This window comes from Fusarium poae (genome assembly GCF_019609905.1).
Source record: "Fusarium poae strain DAOMC 252244 chromosome Unknown contig_1, whole genome shotgun sequence".
Classification (NCBI taxonomy): Eukaryota; Fungi; Ascomycota; class Sordariomycetes; order Hypocreales; family Nectriaceae; genus Fusarium; species Fusarium poae.
Genome location: NW_025408659.1, coordinates 663,806 through 681,605, shown reverse-complemented (window position 1 = coordinate 681,605; position 17,800 = coordinate 663,806). Strand labels below are relative to the sequence as shown.

The 17,800-nt window shown below is 50.3% G+C and overlaps 2 protein-coding genes across 2 annotated transcripts; one reads left to right on the top strand and one right to left on the bottom strand.

Moving 5' to 3' along the window:
* Positions 1 to 8,582: 8,582 nt before the first annotated feature.
* FPOAC1_013000 (uncharacterized protein) lies at positions 8,583 to 10,430 on the bottom strand (the record flags this gene model as incomplete). Its single annotated transcript, XM_044857342.1, has 2 exons — positions 8,583 to 10,127; positions 10,203 to 10,430. 2 exons carry the CDS (start codon positions 10,428 to 10,430, stop codon positions 8,583 to 8,585), a joined length of 1,773 nt encoding a protein of 590 aa, XP_044701525.1.
* Positions 10,431 to 17,096: 6,666 nt separating this feature from the next.
* Positions 17,097 to 17,800, top strand: FPOAC1_012999 (uncharacterized protein; the record flags this gene model as incomplete). Its single annotated transcript, XM_044857341.1, has 2 exons — positions 17,097 to 17,401; positions 17,686 to 17,800. The coding sequence occupies 2 exons, from the start codon at positions 17,097 to 17,099 to the stop codon at positions 17,798 to 17,800; spliced, it is 420 nt and encodes a 139-aa protein (XP_044701524.1).

The following is a 17,800-nucleotide window of genomic DNA, read 5'->3' as shown; positions in this document are numbered from 1 at the left end:
GACCGGTCCAGACCATTAAGACCGGTCCGACCATGGTCTTGAGAAATCCTTAGACCAGACCAAGTCTTGGCGGTCTAGACCAGATCAAGACCAAGTCAGACCAGACCATTCCGATCACTGGCGTCACCCGCCAAAGTGGTCTGCCCTGGATGTCGAACAGGTGGAATCTATAGCAAATATCTATATGGGCGATGACGGGTAGTCAGAGGCCGCGATACACACCAAAGAGAACAGGCATACCGGTAGTATGGCTTTGAGTCCAGTCTTAGCATTCTTCCCATCCTCGGACAATCGTTGGTAGATATGGTGATTCCAAAGACAAATTTAGAACCAGCCAAATTTAGGAACGCACATTCACGGTACAGACATGATATATTACTGACAAGACTTCATTCAGACTGTAACTTTTGATTGTCATTTAGGTCCGATATTTGTACTCTAGCATTCCCCATGTCTCATCCATCAGGGTTCCTGTCGAAGTTGTTGAAGAATAGTTTATTTGTGCTTGATTGAATACATTAGTCCTCCATTCCCGTGAGACATGTACCAGACCAGGAATACTTACAGGGCAGTTGGTGCAGGTGCAGCTAGAGCCGCAGCTGCAAGAGCCAGAAGAAGCGCATCCACAGCCAGACATGATGATGGTTATTTTCGGAAAGTGTGGTGTTGAAGATTGTTTGTTTTCGTGAAGTTGAGATGTGGGAGGTTGATTGAGGAGAAAGAAAATAGCGGGCGGATAAGAGGGGATGCACTTTTAAAATAGTCCAGTGGGCGAGAAGGAGTCACGGCTGGTCAAAGTCAGTGATACACAGTTTCACGCCAACCTAGGTTTCCCTTTGGCAGCCTAAAACGACTCCTCAGTGGCTCGATTTCCCAAGCTTGACCATTCTCATCGGCCCATCTTCCCAATAGAGTGTAGCGCTTGGTGCACTTTGGTAAGAGGCGCCAAATGACGTTACAAGTGCGAACTAGAAAGTGACAGCTCGTATTACGATTGTAAGTAGTTCTCACGTAACCGGCGAGCCCGGACCTCCTGATAAGCGTGTACAGTGCACAGTCAACCTGGAAAAGGGCTATGAAGATGTTGAACGGATCGCGTGCGCCTTGATGTCCTTATCCCCCGCCTTCCTTGGAGAGGGGTCTGCTTATTATGCTTTCCTGAATGGGTCTAGGGTCGCCGACAGCTGACCGATAGGTCACACGATACCCCGTGCGGCCATCCTACTGTTCACCATTATTACTTCATTCGGCTCGCCTTGGTGATTTCTCGGTCAATATTCGGCTCCAATCAGTACAAGTTTTGGTTCTCCCTGATGAAACAAAAGGGGGTTAACCCCAGAAGACTGTTGAGGCTTATACTTCAACACTCCCATGCCCGACATAACTCAACTCAGGGTGTTAATGACCTCCCTAGACCACTGACCCCCTGTTGCAATGTTGGCAATGACTGGCAAGCATCAGTATATAGCGAGCGTCTACAGCATTGAGTAAATCCAGGAGAGGGACGATCTTGTACAGCAAAGACCGAAACCAGTTGTCCATCCGCACACTCTCTTCAATTTCTAGCGCACGAATCAAGCTTACGGGGTGTATATAGCAATCACTGATTTTACTGTGCTCAAGGGTCGGAACCACTACATCCACTCCACTTTGGGGCCAAGTAGAGTGGATGTACGATTTTTAGGCAATTACGAAGTGGATGTAGCACATATTCGACCGGAGTGGAATGGATGTACATACGACGTGGATTTATAAGTGGATTTATAGTGGATCTTTGAGGCTCTTCACAACCTCGTCGGTGCCTATTCAGCCTCACTTTCAGACGTTGACACTAATTCTTCAATCTGTTGCTGCTGTGATGCATCGTCAACCTCGCTGGCGCTGTTCTCACCCTCCAATAGCCATTTTGACTCAGCAATGTTGGAAAATCCGGGGATCCCCCTTCCTTTCAGGGTTTAGACTGTCAGACTGAAAGTCCTAGATTTAGAGTTCAAAGTCCTAGATGAAATCATCTAGAGATATAAACCCGAGAAGAACTCTCATATCAATAATGAACAATCAAGTTTTATAAAATACATTTTCACCCAGCACTACTGCGCAATATAAACATTAGGTTATGAGCCCGGGTTAGCAAACACCGGGTTTCTCTTCTGAATCAAAGAACCGAACTTTAACCTCATCCCAAAATGGCCTCACGTCGAGCCCCACCTTTCACTATGCAAACTCGCAACACCATCAGAGTGTCGCCTGCATCCGAATCGTCGCGATCTGGTGCTTCAGGTCAAGACCACACACCATCTTCAACCTATGACAGTACCACGGTCATCTCCGAAAAGAATACTCTTTTCCTTCCGCAAGAGCTCAAGCTAGGCGGCCCCTCCAATTGGGAGCAATATTGCCCAGCTCAGAAGGCCATTCTTCGGATCAATGGTCTCGAAGATGCTGTCTTTGGTGATTACCCTCCCGAGGAACAGCAGACAATGGATCAAAAGATCAGGGCGGCGAAAGCTGCCGTCTCCATCCGAGGTAACTGCACTGGAGAAGCACTCAGTCAACTGGTCGGGATTGAAAACCCCCAGGAGATGTTCAACCTTCTCCAGGCCTACTGTATTGGCACAGGCCCAGTTCTCCTGCAGACAACACTTTACCAGTTTATCCGGATCAAATCAAGCTCTTACGAGACAATTCCACAATTCAATGTCGATTTCGAACGACTCGTCAAACTTCTCCTCGAGCAAAAGGAACCAATCTCAGATACCCTCAAAAGGTGGTCTATCTGACTGCCTGTGAGAACGAGTACCCCGACTGGACTGCCAGACAACGGGCTCTCCTTCGCTCTGAGCATCCGCCAACACTACGATCAATGCAGCAAGATCTCATTGATGAAAACAGGTCATCAGATGACGATGACAGTCATGGTACTGCCTCTACGTACTGGGCCCACGGTAAAAAAGACCGGGAGGAAGGGCCTAACCACAAGAAAGCAAGAGGCAAGTGGACGGAGGAGAGGCTCTTCAAAGAACCAGCGAGCCGCGAACAAGTTTAACCAGGAGACCAATCATCGAGTCGGCAAGCACAAGGATTATACCTGCACAAACTGCAAGAAGAGAGGACATCACGAAAATGATTGTTGGTTCGCCCATAAGGGTAAGCGGCCCGACTGGGCAGTCCGTCTCGCCAAGGAACTCATGGAGCATGATCGTCAACGCGACAACAGCAAGAATCTCCATATTAAGGAATCAAATCACATGACAGTCGAGCGATCTTTTCTGATTCTTGAAGACAGCGTCTCAGACGAGCCGCCTATGGACAATACAGAAACGTGTAAGGTCTCCCTTGATAGCATCTCTTCAACCGCAGAATGGCTGTTCGACACGGGTTCGTCAGTCCACATTTGCAACGACCAAAGACTATTCACAGTGCTGCAGCCTGCAACCCGAACGGTCCTCGTTACGGGCGGTGGGAAGGTGTACCCATCCGGTCGAGGGACAGTCAAAATTTGCTTCATAAACAAATGGGGCGATCAGGTCACAGTCAACCTCAAAGACACGCTATTCATCCCTGAGTTTCCGGTAAACGTCATGTCAGGGCTCAGGCTGTACAAGAACGGCGGCTGGATTGACGGTAACGACATATACGACCCAACAGGAGACGTCTTTGGTCTCCTCCGTATAGGAAGGGACGGTCTGTACGTCAACACTGAGGTCAGAGAGACAGCCGTTTCAAACCAGGCCGTCTCCGAACTCCAGCCAGAACCATGCAATCACCACATTGTTTCATCAAAGCAATGCCTGGATGTCGATCTTTGGCACCGAAGACTCGGCCACGTCAACGTATATCAGGTATCGCAGACTGCCAAAATGACGAGAGGAATGTTCTGCGACAGCCACCACAATCATGAGCCTTTCAATTACTGCCTCGCCTGCGATATCGCAAAGGCCCTACGATGGACTCCACGAAACAAACGGAAGCGAGCCTCCAAGGCCGGTTTCATCCATGTTGACACCTTCAAAGTCAATCCACCGGGTATTAGAGGCGAACGATGGGGAATGATTGCCACAGATGATAAACATCGAATGAGATGGGCCTACACATTCACGAGGAAGGGAATGGCTTCGGAACTTCTAGGCCAGCTCATCTCGAAGATACGAACTCAGTATGGCATCCGAGTGTACGCAATCCAGATGGATGGCGGCTCTGAGCTCTATGGTGCGTCTCTCAAGAACCTCGAGTACACCCACGGCGTCAAAATCATCAAGACGACACCATATACTCCTGAATTTAACGGAGTTGCTGAGCGCTCTAACCGCATCATCTTTGACAAAGTCAGAGCAACCATGGAATCGGAAAGAATCCCGATAGAGCTCTGGCCATTGGTCCTGGAAGATATGGTGCGCAAGACAAACGTGACAGCCACCAGGGCAATTGATGGCCTCACTCCCATGGAAAGCTTTCTCAACGAGGCCTTCCCCGGACAAGACAACAAGCCGGATCTATCCGGAGAACGAATTTGTGGCTCACAAGTCACGATACACATACCAAAAGAACGAAGATTGAGATCACACAAGTTTGGTCCAAGAGGAGAGGCTGGAATCTACCTATGCATGGAAGGTTCACAGATCTACACCTGCTGGGTGCCCTCTCGCAGAAAGGGACATCAGATCGTCCGCTCTGCAAATGTGAAATTCTACGAAAAGGTCGGGGAGAAAGAACTCCTGACCGAAACTGAGCATGATGTTGAGCCGGAAATCCGCAAGAACGGAGCTCCCATCTCAAGCCGGCCACAGTCAGTCACGGAGCAGACAGAAACTCCGAGCCCACGAAGGTCTGAAGTGAACAATCTTCAGCATGCCGAGGTGCATAATCCTCAGCATGGACAGACGACAACATCCATGACATCAGCTAAGCTGCCAGATCCCCGAAAAGAGGTGATCACTGAGCCCAAAACAATGACTGAAGCGCTTCAAGGTCCGCAAAGGGAGCATTGGCTCAGAGCAATACACAGTGAGCTGCGCAGTCTCCTCACGAAAGGAACTTGGCGCATGCTGGACCGCAACCAAGCTCACAATAGGCCACTTACAGTCAAGTGGGTATTCAAGGTCAAGAAAAAAGAGGACGGCAACCTGGACAAGTTCAAGGCGCGGCTGGTGGTCAGAGGCTTTGAACAACAGTTCGGCTTTGACTACAACCAGACCTTTGCCTCTGTTGCCAAATCGGCGACCTGGAGAATCCTCCTCACCGTTGCTGCCTGTCTTGACTGGGAAATTGAGCAGATGGACGTGTCGACGGCGTTCTTGGAAGGGGACCTCGACGAAGAAGTCTTCATCGAAATGCCGGAAGGACTTGTCGAGTATTTTGACCAACACCCAGAAGACCGTCCGCCAGGATTTTCAACTGAGAAGATCTGCAAATTGATCAAATCCCTCTATGGGCTCAAGCAGGCGCCTCGGCAATGGCAAAAGAAGCTGAAGGAGACCTTGGAATCCCTTGACTTCAGACAAGCAACGTCTGACACGGCCGTATATCACAATCCCACAACGGGAGTGATCATCATCACATATGTGGATGACTTCCTCATCATGGGCAGCAACAAGGAAGCAATCCAAGGGTACAAAGCCCGCCTGGGAGAGATCTTTACCATGACTGATCTTGGTCCCGCTAGCCATTTTCTTGGAGTAAGAATAACCCGAGACAGGAACTCAAGGCTGATCTACCTTTCCCAGGATGCATATTTTACCAGAATACTGAAGAAATTCGGCTTAGAGGATTGCCGACCGGTCAAGACCCCGATGGAGCGAAATTCACTCTCGACACTGCAACCAAGAGACAATGGCGACTCGGCTTCTCCAGAAGAACGAGAAGACTATAGCTCGAAAAACCGGCTCGTTGATGTATGGAATGACCCAAACCAGACCCGATTTAGCTTTTCTTCTCTCGGTACTCTCGAGATACATGTCGAATCCATCACCAGCACATTCACGACTGATCAAAAGAAGTCTTCGCTATCTACAGCAGACAAGAGACCACGGCCTAGTGCTTGGGGGCGTCAAGAAAGATCCTGAATCCGCTTGGAGCTTCACAGCTTGGGCCGACTCAGATTGGAAAGGCGACACCGTTACGGGAAGATCGACGTTCGGGTGGCTCGTTCAACTTGAAGGGTCTACAGTCTCATGGAGGGCCAAACGGCACGAAACAGTAGCACTATCGACCACTGAGGCTGAATATACAGCACTCTCCCAGTGTGCCAGAGAATTGGCCTGGGTTAGGAACCTCTTTTCTGAACTGCTCCTTCCGCTACATATGCCCATCCTACTGAACGGCGACAACCAGGGTTCCCTAAAGCTATGCAGAAACCCTGAGCTCCACCAAAGGACAAAGCACATTCCGTTAACCGAGCACCATATCCGAGAAGAAGTTGAAGCCGGGAACATTGATGTGCAATACGTTAGCACACACGAGCAGGTAGCAGACGGACTCACTAAACCGTTGAATGCAGTCAGTCATGGCCACTTTCTAGAAGCCATTCGAGTCAGTGCATGTCCGATCGAGGAAGCAGGTCGTATTATTTGGAGTACTGAAGTCCACGATGACTCTGTACCCTGAAGACAAGGTGGATGGGGGCGTGTTGGAAAATCCGGGGATCCCCCTTCCTTTCAGGGTTTAGACTGTCAGACTGAAAGTCCTAGATTTAGAGTTCAAAGTCCTAGATGAAATCATCTAGAGATATAAACCCGAGAAGAACTCTCATATCAATAATGAACAATCAAGTTTTATAAAATACATTTTCACCCAGCACTACTGCGCAATATAAACATTATGTGGGAGAGGTGGGTGTTGTGTTATTGCCACTCACATGCCATTATTCTCCTGGCCGTCCCCTTTAGCTATGGTCATGACACACCAGGATTGGAGATATGCGCACACGATGCTAAGCGGTCTGTACACTGATTTGGCACTGGACGAATTGAGAGATTTGCGTGGATACCTGTTGCAGAGCTGAGGGTGTAGTCAAAACAGTAAAAGAAGTAGACACTGCAATTGAATAGGAAGTGGGCAGAATGAGGATATTCCTCTTTTTTGGACTAAACCGAGACGTAGGTGCAGGGAAAACAAGGGTGGACCAGACGACAAAGGCCCAGTTCTGGAACGGATGTCTGCCGACGCTTGACAGGCACAAGGGCCTGAAGCAGACCTTCAACCGTAAAGTAGTACCCACTGACAAGGAAGTCAAGGGTTGTAGGGCCATTTCAGCCGCCTTTAAATTTCACTCCCTCTCGGCATCGCGCCATCCAGCTTCAGACCTCGTTCTTGATGAAATGATAATGGCGAGAATACATAAACGGCGGCTCCCGTGCTGCGTCCTTTCCTAGAAATACCTTGATGGTGATTCTTTCTGAACAAATAATTTTGTAGTCACCTTTTAGTCGCCGACCCCGTTTCCGCCATTAATCAATTTCTAAGTATGAATCTTAAAATTGTCTCATCGACCTTTGTACTCTTACAAGTCACCACGGCACTACCAATCACTTTGTACGAGCAACGTTGGCCAGCAACTAGAATGGTAACAAGGGTCGAAGATACGTGTGCCCAGGAAACAAATTTCCTGGGAGGCGTTTCCGACGCACTCAAGACTGTTGCCTGTATTTTGCGTGATTATTCCTTTTGAGTTAGACGTCTTGGACAGCTTACCAGGGGACATGTAGAAAAGGTGGTGGTGGGGGAAAGAATACGGAGCGGGAAAGATAAGGAAAGTACGGTAAATCGACACTTGTCGAATAAGGAATTGTATGACACAGTCTGTCTAAGGGGGAAAACACGTCTGTTACAGAGGAGCCTCTTTCTGGCTGTCATAGTTTTTTGGGATACGATTTGGCACCTTCCTGAGGTTAAAGTACCGTACAGTGTCCCGTTTCTCAGGTGCCTTTGTGAGATTGCAGAGTTTAAGATGGATTACCGGCGACAGGGCACGCCACCCGCATTACAACTATAGAAAATCAAAGTTCGGACGCAGTGTTTCAAGCCTAAAACTACCGTTTGGGGTGTCATATTGGATCCCCACCTTCCAGTCATTGAAAAACTTGCACAAAAGAGACAAGGTTATTACGATGACTTCGGTTCGATCAAACCAAGAAGCAGGTAAGGCCGATTACGATAACCAGGTAACACAATAGAAGTGATGGCATCCTAGCAAGCTATTACTAGTAGGTAGGTGAAATCAATTGCCCCTGACCGCGTGCCTGACCGCGTGCCTGACCGCGTAGATCAGTGGAAGGAGACAAGCCACCACGGCAAGAGTTTTGCCTTGCTTGATAAATCACTCAACCAACAAGTAATGCAACGAGTACGGTATCTTCATTCTGTTCATTTCTTCTATTCTAATTCTATCCTTGTTTCCTCCATCCATCATGTCGTACTGTCGAGAGAGACAGAGAGAGACACTCCGATACCTGTCTTGCCCCCTTCGTCTCTGCTCCTCTTCTTTCTCGATTCCCGAATGGACGACTGACGGAAAAACAGAGGCGAAAGAAGCACAGTGATGGGCAAGCGAGTGAAGGACGATGCAAGCCGGAGGTAGTCCGTACTCAACAAGCCGGCATCGCGAACGGCATACCGATCATGTCTCGACTTTGCATTGGCCAACAACTTTTATCGCCGATATCTGGCTCAACATCTCCGTAGCTGTCCATCTGGGACAATGCTTTAGCGATGATCGCCAACAGCTGGTTTCCAGCAAAACGAGCCGGCCGTTCTCCGTCCTTAACCGCAGTTGTGGTATGTTCCAGAGTGTCGGGCCAGCCTGGAACGCCGATCGACCGTGGGCTAGGATGCGTCTCGTCCAGCAGACGCTGCGCCTGTACTCCAAGGGCACCATCACTGGACTGGGTGGAGAATACGCGGCTGCCACTGGCAGTAACAGCACTGGGCTGTAACATTTTGATGGTGCCATTGCCAGCATCGGCATCGGCATCAACATCCGCATCACCATCCGCATCACCATCACCGTTAGCGTCGCCGCCGTCGCCTTGCACCAGTCCAAGGTCGTCCTGGTTTCCTCCGACTTCTGTGGACACCGCAGGAACGACACCAGGGCCGGCTGAGGGAAGACCCATCATGTCGATGGCTAGCTGCCCGTTGCCAAACTGATCCATCAGGCCCATGTCCAAGTCCACATCCATGTGCATATCTATGTTGTCGGCATCAAACTCCAGCATGTCACCCCAGTGCTGCGCACCTGGCATATCCGCCATGTCACCAAACTCCATGATAGCCGAGTGCATCCAGGCATCGTCTTCCGTCCCCGTCGTCATATCCATGGACCTTACCTCATCACAGTGGGCCATGTCAACTGCAGCATCCATCGGACCAGCCGTACCCATAGGAGCGAGAGGTGCCGTCGGTTCGCCCCACGGCTCACCTTCCGCATCTCCGTCCTCCATAGAAGTGTACGGTATCGCAGCGCTCTGCTCGTGTGCCACCTCATGGTCGCCAAGGTGGTGCGAGGCGGCATTCCTGTTTGGTTCTGCCGGTTCGCCTTGATCGTCAAACCCACGACGACGATTGCGGCCGCGGGCTCGGCGGGCTTGGCCTCGGTGCTTTTGTTTATAGTCGCCACCTTCATCGTCGTCGCTGACATGATCGTTGGTACGCTCAGCGACGCGAACAGGATCAACTGCATAGGTGCCTGGGGCGGCATCGTTCTGGCGTCGAGCTACGGGCTTATCCGCATCAGAGCGAACACTACGACGACCCCGACGACTCCGACGTTGCGTCTCCCTCGGCGCTGGACTTCTGGGGACGTCCCAGACACTCGCGCCGTCGTCTCCATCTCCGCCTTTGTCTTCGTCTTCGTCTTCATCTTCATCTTCATCTTCGGACTCCGACTCATCGCCAGCAACGGTAATCTGGGGTTGAGCCGGCGAGGCTCCAGACACAGGTGATCCATCACCGGGTCGTCTTCTACTGCGAAGGCTGCGTACGCGGGGCGACGGCCTCGGTGCCGGTTTCGTGACCTTGTAGGACTTTGTGACCTTGCACGGCTTTGCCCTATCCTGCTGCTTCCGTTGTCTTGCTGGTCTCAGAACAAGATTGTGGTTGGACACGACCTGCCTGCGCTCGACGTCTCGTATCTGCAGTCGCCATCATCCCCCGGTCAGCAGCTTGCCCGGTCGGCTTCTCCGGGGTTCCTGTATTGGTGAACTTACCAGCTCGTCCGTGTTTTCTGGTAGTGATTCCCCCGGGGGGGTGTACACTGACCCGTCCCAGAATCCGTGGATCTTGTTGTAGAACAACAGCACCGCGATCGTACCGCAGTCCTTGCCGAACTTGTAGTTCTTCTTGATCGCCGTGTTCCCTCTCTTGCGCATCGCCGAGCTGACCCGTGCTCGGTCATTTGGGTCGGGCGACCTGGATCGAGTCTTCTTGGGCGCCATGTTTTGGAGGATTCTTTTGACCTGTTTGTATGACAGTCTCTGGAGTCGAAATGGAGGCAGAGACGAAGAAGGGCCATCATCGATCGATCCCCGGCCGTCATCTTCCCGAACCCCTATCGGGACCTAGCAGGCCGGGCTTTTGAGCGAACGACGAGATCGAATGGGTCGAGTGTCGGGTCCTGAACTGGACTCGCAGGTTTCTTGCAACAGAATGGCCCATTTCGTCCGTAAGGGCTGTTGGTCCGTCGCTGCGCAGACGAGCGGTGATGTCGGTGTTACTCCATCCATAGTCGATCCTAGAACCAAGAAAGAATTGGAAAACAAAACACTCATCCAACGGGTTTCCGTCCAAATTCAACCGCTACTTCACGGTACCAGACTGTCGGGACAAAAGCAACGTCGGGGGGAAAGGAAGAGAGTACCTAATATGAGACACGACACGACATCTCATGATCGAGAAGGGCCAGGGGGGGTGGGGTGTTGATGAGAACCAACAACTTTTGCGAACCCTGGCTGTGGATTCAATTGCACGTCGCTTCTGTCAATCTTGTTCACAGCGTCCTGTTCCGGACTTCCGTTCGTCCGTATATTGCACCGCGTCCCCACTTGGTACAGTCAAGCTCAGTTCTGAGGTTACATTGGCAGCTGCGGTCAACATAGCATGCATCGGGCCCATATCACGTGGTATCACGTCTTGCCGTGCTAGATAGAATAAATCCACTTCTGTGTGGAGCACATATCTTGACGGCTGGGACACTGCCCTATCAGACTCAAAGTCCGGAGTAGTATAGGGTAGTCTGAGGTTTCCCCCGAGTCAATCGAGTGATCAAGTCAAACCGGATTTGTCTATCCACAGCTCAATGAATGTAGTGGCCAGCAGCAATGACTATCGTGAAGACCAACGCGCAGCACGGTAGTTCTATTTCGCATTGTTGTATTTTGAGCCTTCCGTCCTTCACGATGTGTGAATGGTCAGGCTACCGCGGTATTGCCATATGTCATTTTGGACGATGACACCGCGATATGACGCCATTCTTACTTTAATTTTTACTTTAATTTTTGCTTTTGCTTTTGCTTACATAATCCAGTGTCAACGTAAGGGGCCCCATAGGGACACGCCTAGGCGCGCCTCCACTCCTGAACGCGTAGGCGTGCGGATTATGTCAGCCCTCAATTTCGCCCAAACTCCACTGTCGAAATTCCGAGTTCTGATGCAGTTTTTACTTTTTAGAATACTATGATCCTAAACGGTTATGAATTCTTAATTATCTACCGGAATGGATGACCTGCTGGGCCTCACTATTTACTGCTGCCGCCTCCCAGATATCATGCATACCTCTTCTACTGGAAAAAGGGCTGCGTTCCATCTCCGCAGCTACTTGAGCCTCGACACGGTCATCTTCCGCTTTGCTCCAATCTAGATAGGCCATCATCTCCTCTTTAGTCCAATCTCTGGAGCCGTTTGGAGTATCGCAGCGCTTACCCATCTGCTTCCAATCGAGACACCATTGATAGCTAGATTTGTCGTACCGCAGAGGTAGACCTAGCGCCCTCCGATACTGCTGGTTAGTTTTAATACTGCCGCGAGGCTGCACCTTGTACCAAGCATCTCGAGCAGCAACATATCTCTGATAGATAGCCCGAGGATCATCATACCTTGATGTCGGCATTATCCTTGTCTGTGCCGGTGGTGCTGCTGATGATGCTGCCGGCACCATATTGTCCGCGCCGTCGAGACTGACGATAATGCAACTGGCACTATCTATCACTGACTCTGCCTGCTCTGATGATCCTGAAGACGTTGGTCTTGGAGCTTCTCCTGCGTGCAAGGATGATACTGATGAAGATGTCGTCGACAATGGTCTTGCCTGCGCCGACGGTGCTGGTGGCTTCAAAAGCTCCTCGTATCGTTGAGGGCATGTCTTTGAAGTCATTGTATGACCTATCTGGTGGCATCTGCTGCATTTAGGTTGTGCCTTTGGCCGTGCTGTTGCCTGAACTGCCTCGAATGCACTTGGCTCTCTCTGGGTGCTTGATTGTGTTCTACTAGTACTCGAACCGGTGGCTATCCGATCGGGTCGATGCTAAGGCTCCAGTAGTAACCGGTGAACACCATGGCGATTGAGGTGCCAATGTGTGTGAAAATGCTCCAGGCGAAGGGGCTGATTTTGTTCTTGTAGAGCCTTGAGAGTATGGGCGCAAGGGAGGCCGTGAGATCTGGAGAATGCACCGGTGCAAATGGGCAGGTGTTCTTTTAGGAGCAGCTTCCGCTGTTCTTCCACCTTGCGTAAAGCCTCGTGAGATACCCAGCCACGTATGGCACTGTATAGTGATCCAGAGAGCTCGATTGGTATTCTCATTTGCTGGCTGGCTTGGTTGGATTGCAGTTCGGCTAATTGATTGAGAAGCGCATGCTTCATAGCCCTCCAAGCCTCGAAGAGATCTAGCGTGGATTTCTTGAGGTGGCTCTTAAGGAGCCCATGGATACCCTCAACCCGCGAGGTGACTACATTACCAAAATGAGGATGTTGATCAACCCAAGCCCTCACTACCCTTTCCTTGTACGGATCGAGCCAATTGGCCTTGATATAGTTAACCTCTTTAATGTATTGTGGTAAGTAGCGCCTTTCAAGCTCTTGCACGCGCTGATTAAATGCCTTTTCATCCGGTGACTTCATGATCGAATGCCAGTGATTGAAAAACTCATTCCAATCGGCCAGACCTTGCTGGTAGGCCTCTGATCCTTGTTGGTGGCGCACGAATGTCGGCTGGCAATAACGGAGGACTGCCTTATTCGCATGCCATAGGCACAAGAGTGAAATTGAGGATGGAAAGCAGATTTCTGCGGCGTTCATACAAGCCTTATCGCGGTCTGTTAGGATAACCGATGGAAGCCTTGTATGGCAGAGTTCATACAGGGACCTGAGCCGGTCCAAGGCCCATATGTAGTCCTGCTCAGTCTCGCCGCTGAGGAATGCAAAGGCTATACAGAACGATCGCTGGCAGGCGTCGACGCCAATCATATCAAGCAGTGTCATCCCGTATTTGTTTGTCTTATATGTACAGTCGAGGAAAAGCAGGTCTGGGTAGGCCTGAAGGTACGCCAATGACTCTGGATGGGCGAATAACACCGCTGTGATTCGGTCATCCGAATCAAGCCGCATTCGGTTCCAGAACCCTTCCTTATCCAGTTGGTTAGCAAAGGCGTGTATAGTGCTCTGACCCTCACAAAGCTCTCGTTTGCTATCTGCGATATGATTATAAATATCTTGCTGCGTTGCAATAGTGTTCGAATTCTGGCGGATATAAGTCCTGATATCCTTTGGCGCTACTCCTGCATTCGTAAGGCGGCTGACTGTCGACTTGTCTGCATCGGAGAGCTGCCGATGGACTGGATGGGCCGATTTGTGCCAGCTTGGCTCGTGGTTGTGTAAATGAAACCGGCTGTCCGGACGATGCCTTAAAGACCAAGTCGCCTTATCTAGGGATTCCTTTGCGATAATTGAGAACCGGCAATTGGTTCCTCGCGTAGTAGTCTTACGCTGGCGATCTTTTGACACGCTAGGCGGACGACACCATCGATCGCATGCGTAGGTGATAATCTGCCTGCCGCTAGTTGATCGTGAAGATCTTCCAGTTATGAACGCGTATCCTCTCGGTGCTGCCCACTTGTTGATAGCGGCGAGCAGAGCCTCTCGTGAATCGTATGTACCCTCTGGCGGGAGCACATCATCAGGAAACGTCGCTTGGGCCATGATGAAGCCCGCACCTGGGGACTACAGTTGTGACGAGCAAAAGCAGTAATGGGTGCAGCCCGTGAAAACCGCGACAGTGGAGTTTGGGCGAAATTGAGGGCTGACATAATCCGCACGCCTACGCGTTCAGGAGTGGAGGCGCGCCTAGGCGTGTCCCTATGGGGCCCCTCAACGTAACGTTAAAGGCACCAACCAACACACGCGTCGTGAAGGCTTACAGAAAAACATGAAAATGATCCTGGCTCTAGCGTCGCGCAAGACAAACCTGACAAATAACTTCGCAAGCTAAGCTGACTTGGGCCTCCCGGCTTCTGGCTCTCGTTTCTTCTCTGCCTTCCCTTCCTTTCCTTTTTTACTTTCTGTTATCGCTACTCTTTCTCGGCCTTCTTTTCGTTATATCCTTGTTATATCCCTGCTGACATCGGAGCATCCTCGTTTACGACGCGTCGATGGATTATTGTGCGCTTCGCTTTGATGAACTGCATAAGGCTCCACAACTCGGGATGTCATGTGAGCTAACGACAAAGCTAAAACTGATCGCGGCCAATGTTGCACCGAAGTGCTCAAGTAGCGGCATCCGACCACGCAGATCATTCCAGTTAGACTGAAGCTAGGAACCATATGGGGCAGAACCCGCCGTGACCACCCACCACTCTCTCTCACTCTCTGACGCATTACCAGGCTCACCCATGTTGTTCAGAAACTCCGATCCACGACGATCTTTTGTTTACCTACCATCATCAGTGATCAGCCAATATTGGACGACCGCGAGTGCTTGAGGGTTCTTTCTGACCTCTGCGATAGGGCCCCAGTGGTGATGGGAAGCTCAACTGGGGTTGCTGGTCGAGGACACTGCCAAGACTACTGCTCAGTTGGCCGTGAAGGACTGGCAATGGTACCACCGTTCGTTACATGACGGGCCATTGTTCATTTACGAATTCCGCTTGCTTTCCACTTCGTTACGGAATCTGTTCCATGGGTGGGGTTTTGGACGTTGGCACTTCTGCCACAGAACGAATCTGGCCGATACTAAATCGCCGATTCTTTCGAGCCGTAGGTCAGTCTCTGCGGCCGAAATTGGCGACAGGCAGGGACGAATTGTCATCTGTCGGAACAGTGTCCATAGACTAGTCGTTGAGCGAACGACATCCCAAGTGGGAGCCCACTTCGCTGGAAATGCTTTCGTTCCGTTACTTGTCGTGTGTGAGCATGGCAATGTCGGTCATCCCATCCCTCGTGTTTGCCGCAAAAAAAAAAAAAAAACCTCAGACCCACAGAATGTGAAGGATTCTTGACAGCCTTGCTATTCTGACAGAGTTCCACATTGCTTTCCGGAAGCAAGCACCGTAGACCTGGGGGAAAGCAGATGGAGGCGTTTGATTGGCTGGGAAAAACAAACCCCAGCTCTCGCATGGCTATTTTGTAAGATCGCGTAAAGCAAGTTCGTCAACCGGGCTTTCCTGATAGTACCCACTACTTCCACGTTGCACAGTAGATAGAAGCTGGGTTGAAAACCCGGGACTTGAGTCAGGTCGATTTTAGGCCTCAAAGTCGATCTGCCACCTGCAGACCTCCAGGGCCGTACGATGTACGATGTAAGACGTAAGACGTCAAACGTGAGACGGCACGCTTTTAGCCATATTTGTGCGGACAGGTCAGAGCTGCCGAAACGTCGCGACCCTTTGTTATCCACTGTGGTGATAAGCTACCGCGACAAGGCAGCATCAGGATCATTCCGGGCTTCCGGCGTCCCCACCACGGAACATAAATTAGTTGGTGTTAATTAATCAGTAAACGAATCCGCCCCCCACCCACTAAAATTGTCTTTCTCTCAGTCACACTCAACGATCGAGGCAGGGGAAAAAAACTGCCCTCTTACATTCCTAATCCAGGGTTTTACGGAATTGCCGTCTCAAGTTGGATAGATACCCGGTATTAGCGTTGAGGTCCCAAGAATGGTGTTTATTTTTATACATGTTATTTTGAATTGTGCTTAGTCAAATTCCGTTTATTTTTTACTCTATCTATTTCAATACAACTTTTCTTCCTCACTCGGCTAGACGGGCCTCTTCATCCGGGGGTGGAAAAAAGACATGGAGCTTGAATGACATCAAAAACGAAGAAATTGGGCACTAAAGGTGCCAAACAGTGCTAAGCCGTAGGGCAGTGGACAGGTGCGGAAGACGGACGCGAGCAGGCGTCGCGCTAGTCAATTAAATCGTCTAGTTTTGGACCCTTCTATAACTTAACCTCTTTTTCTTGCCTTTTTATATATATATTCGTTTATTAGAGTGATAAACGGGTTAAAATAAGGCAAGAAAGGAATTAAAAAAAAAACCAAGAATAGCTTCTTGCAAAAGACTTGGTAAGAGTAGGTAAACTTCGTCAAAGGTACTGTACCCATGGTGGTGATGATTGAATATTCGTGCAGTTGCCCCCCCTGACCCAACAGGAGGACTGCAGTTGCCTGGGCTGAACCAGACTGTCGGTAACGGCCACTTTGTTCATATATAAAAGTGTCGTGGAGGAGAGAATTGGACGTTTGGCACATCCTTCGTTGTGCGTTTGCCTGTTGCAAGTTGAATTGACTCCGGCATAGAGGCTTTGGCATCTTAATTCGGCCACTTGTCCACTTGTCCACTTGTCCACTTGTCCACTTGTCCACTTGTCCACTTGTCCACTTGTCCACTTGTCCACTTGTCCACTTGTCCACTTGTCCACTTGTCCACTTGTCCACTTGTCCACTTGTCCACTTGTCCACTTGTCCACTCGTCAACTTGTTCACTCGTCAACTCATCTGTCTGGTGATTTGTCTACGGACTTATCATTTGACCTGCCTATTTTTTTCCTTTTCCACTTTGTCTCCATCTTGTCACGCTCCTCGCGAGTCCATCTCTTCATCTCACATTCCATGGACCCTTCAAAGACCAGACAAGCCCAAGCCCACGCCCGGCAGCGCCATATGGCGCTAGCGCCGTCCTCGGCCCCGGGCCAGCTGCGTATGCCCACGAGCCGCACCCGAGGAAAGCACAAATCGACTGCTGCCCTGGTGCCTCAGGGTGTTCAACCTAGCTCGCAGAGGCCCTACCAGCAGTCTTTCAACGGAGTTCCTCAAAAAAGAAAGATTCCAGCTCACCACCATTATGATCGGCAGCCACAGTTTGTTGGTACTCCCGAAGACGTCGAAGATGATGATTTGCTTTATCCTGATGAAGAGTTTGTCCTGTTTCTGCTTTCCCTTACATACCTACTCACCCTCTTCCCTTTTCTTTTCATTGTTTTCACATTTTCACATTTTCACTTTTCACTTTTCACCCCTACTTGCTTGTCCACCTGTTTTGGCCAATTGTGTATTCTCGAAGCCAGATTCGTTGTGCCTTTTCCCATTCCATCCATCTCCGGCGATCATGCCCCTAATCTGCTTGATTTGACTATTCCTGTTCCTCCCCGTTGCCTCTCCAACTTCAGCTTGCCCCGGCATAGGCTGACTAATACCATAGAGGTAGCTTCGGTCAATATTCCTATGATGAGGAGCCAATGCCGCAAACCATTGGCGCCATTATGGAAATCCTATCTGATGTCCAGTCTCAGTTAACATCCCTATCTCATGGGTGA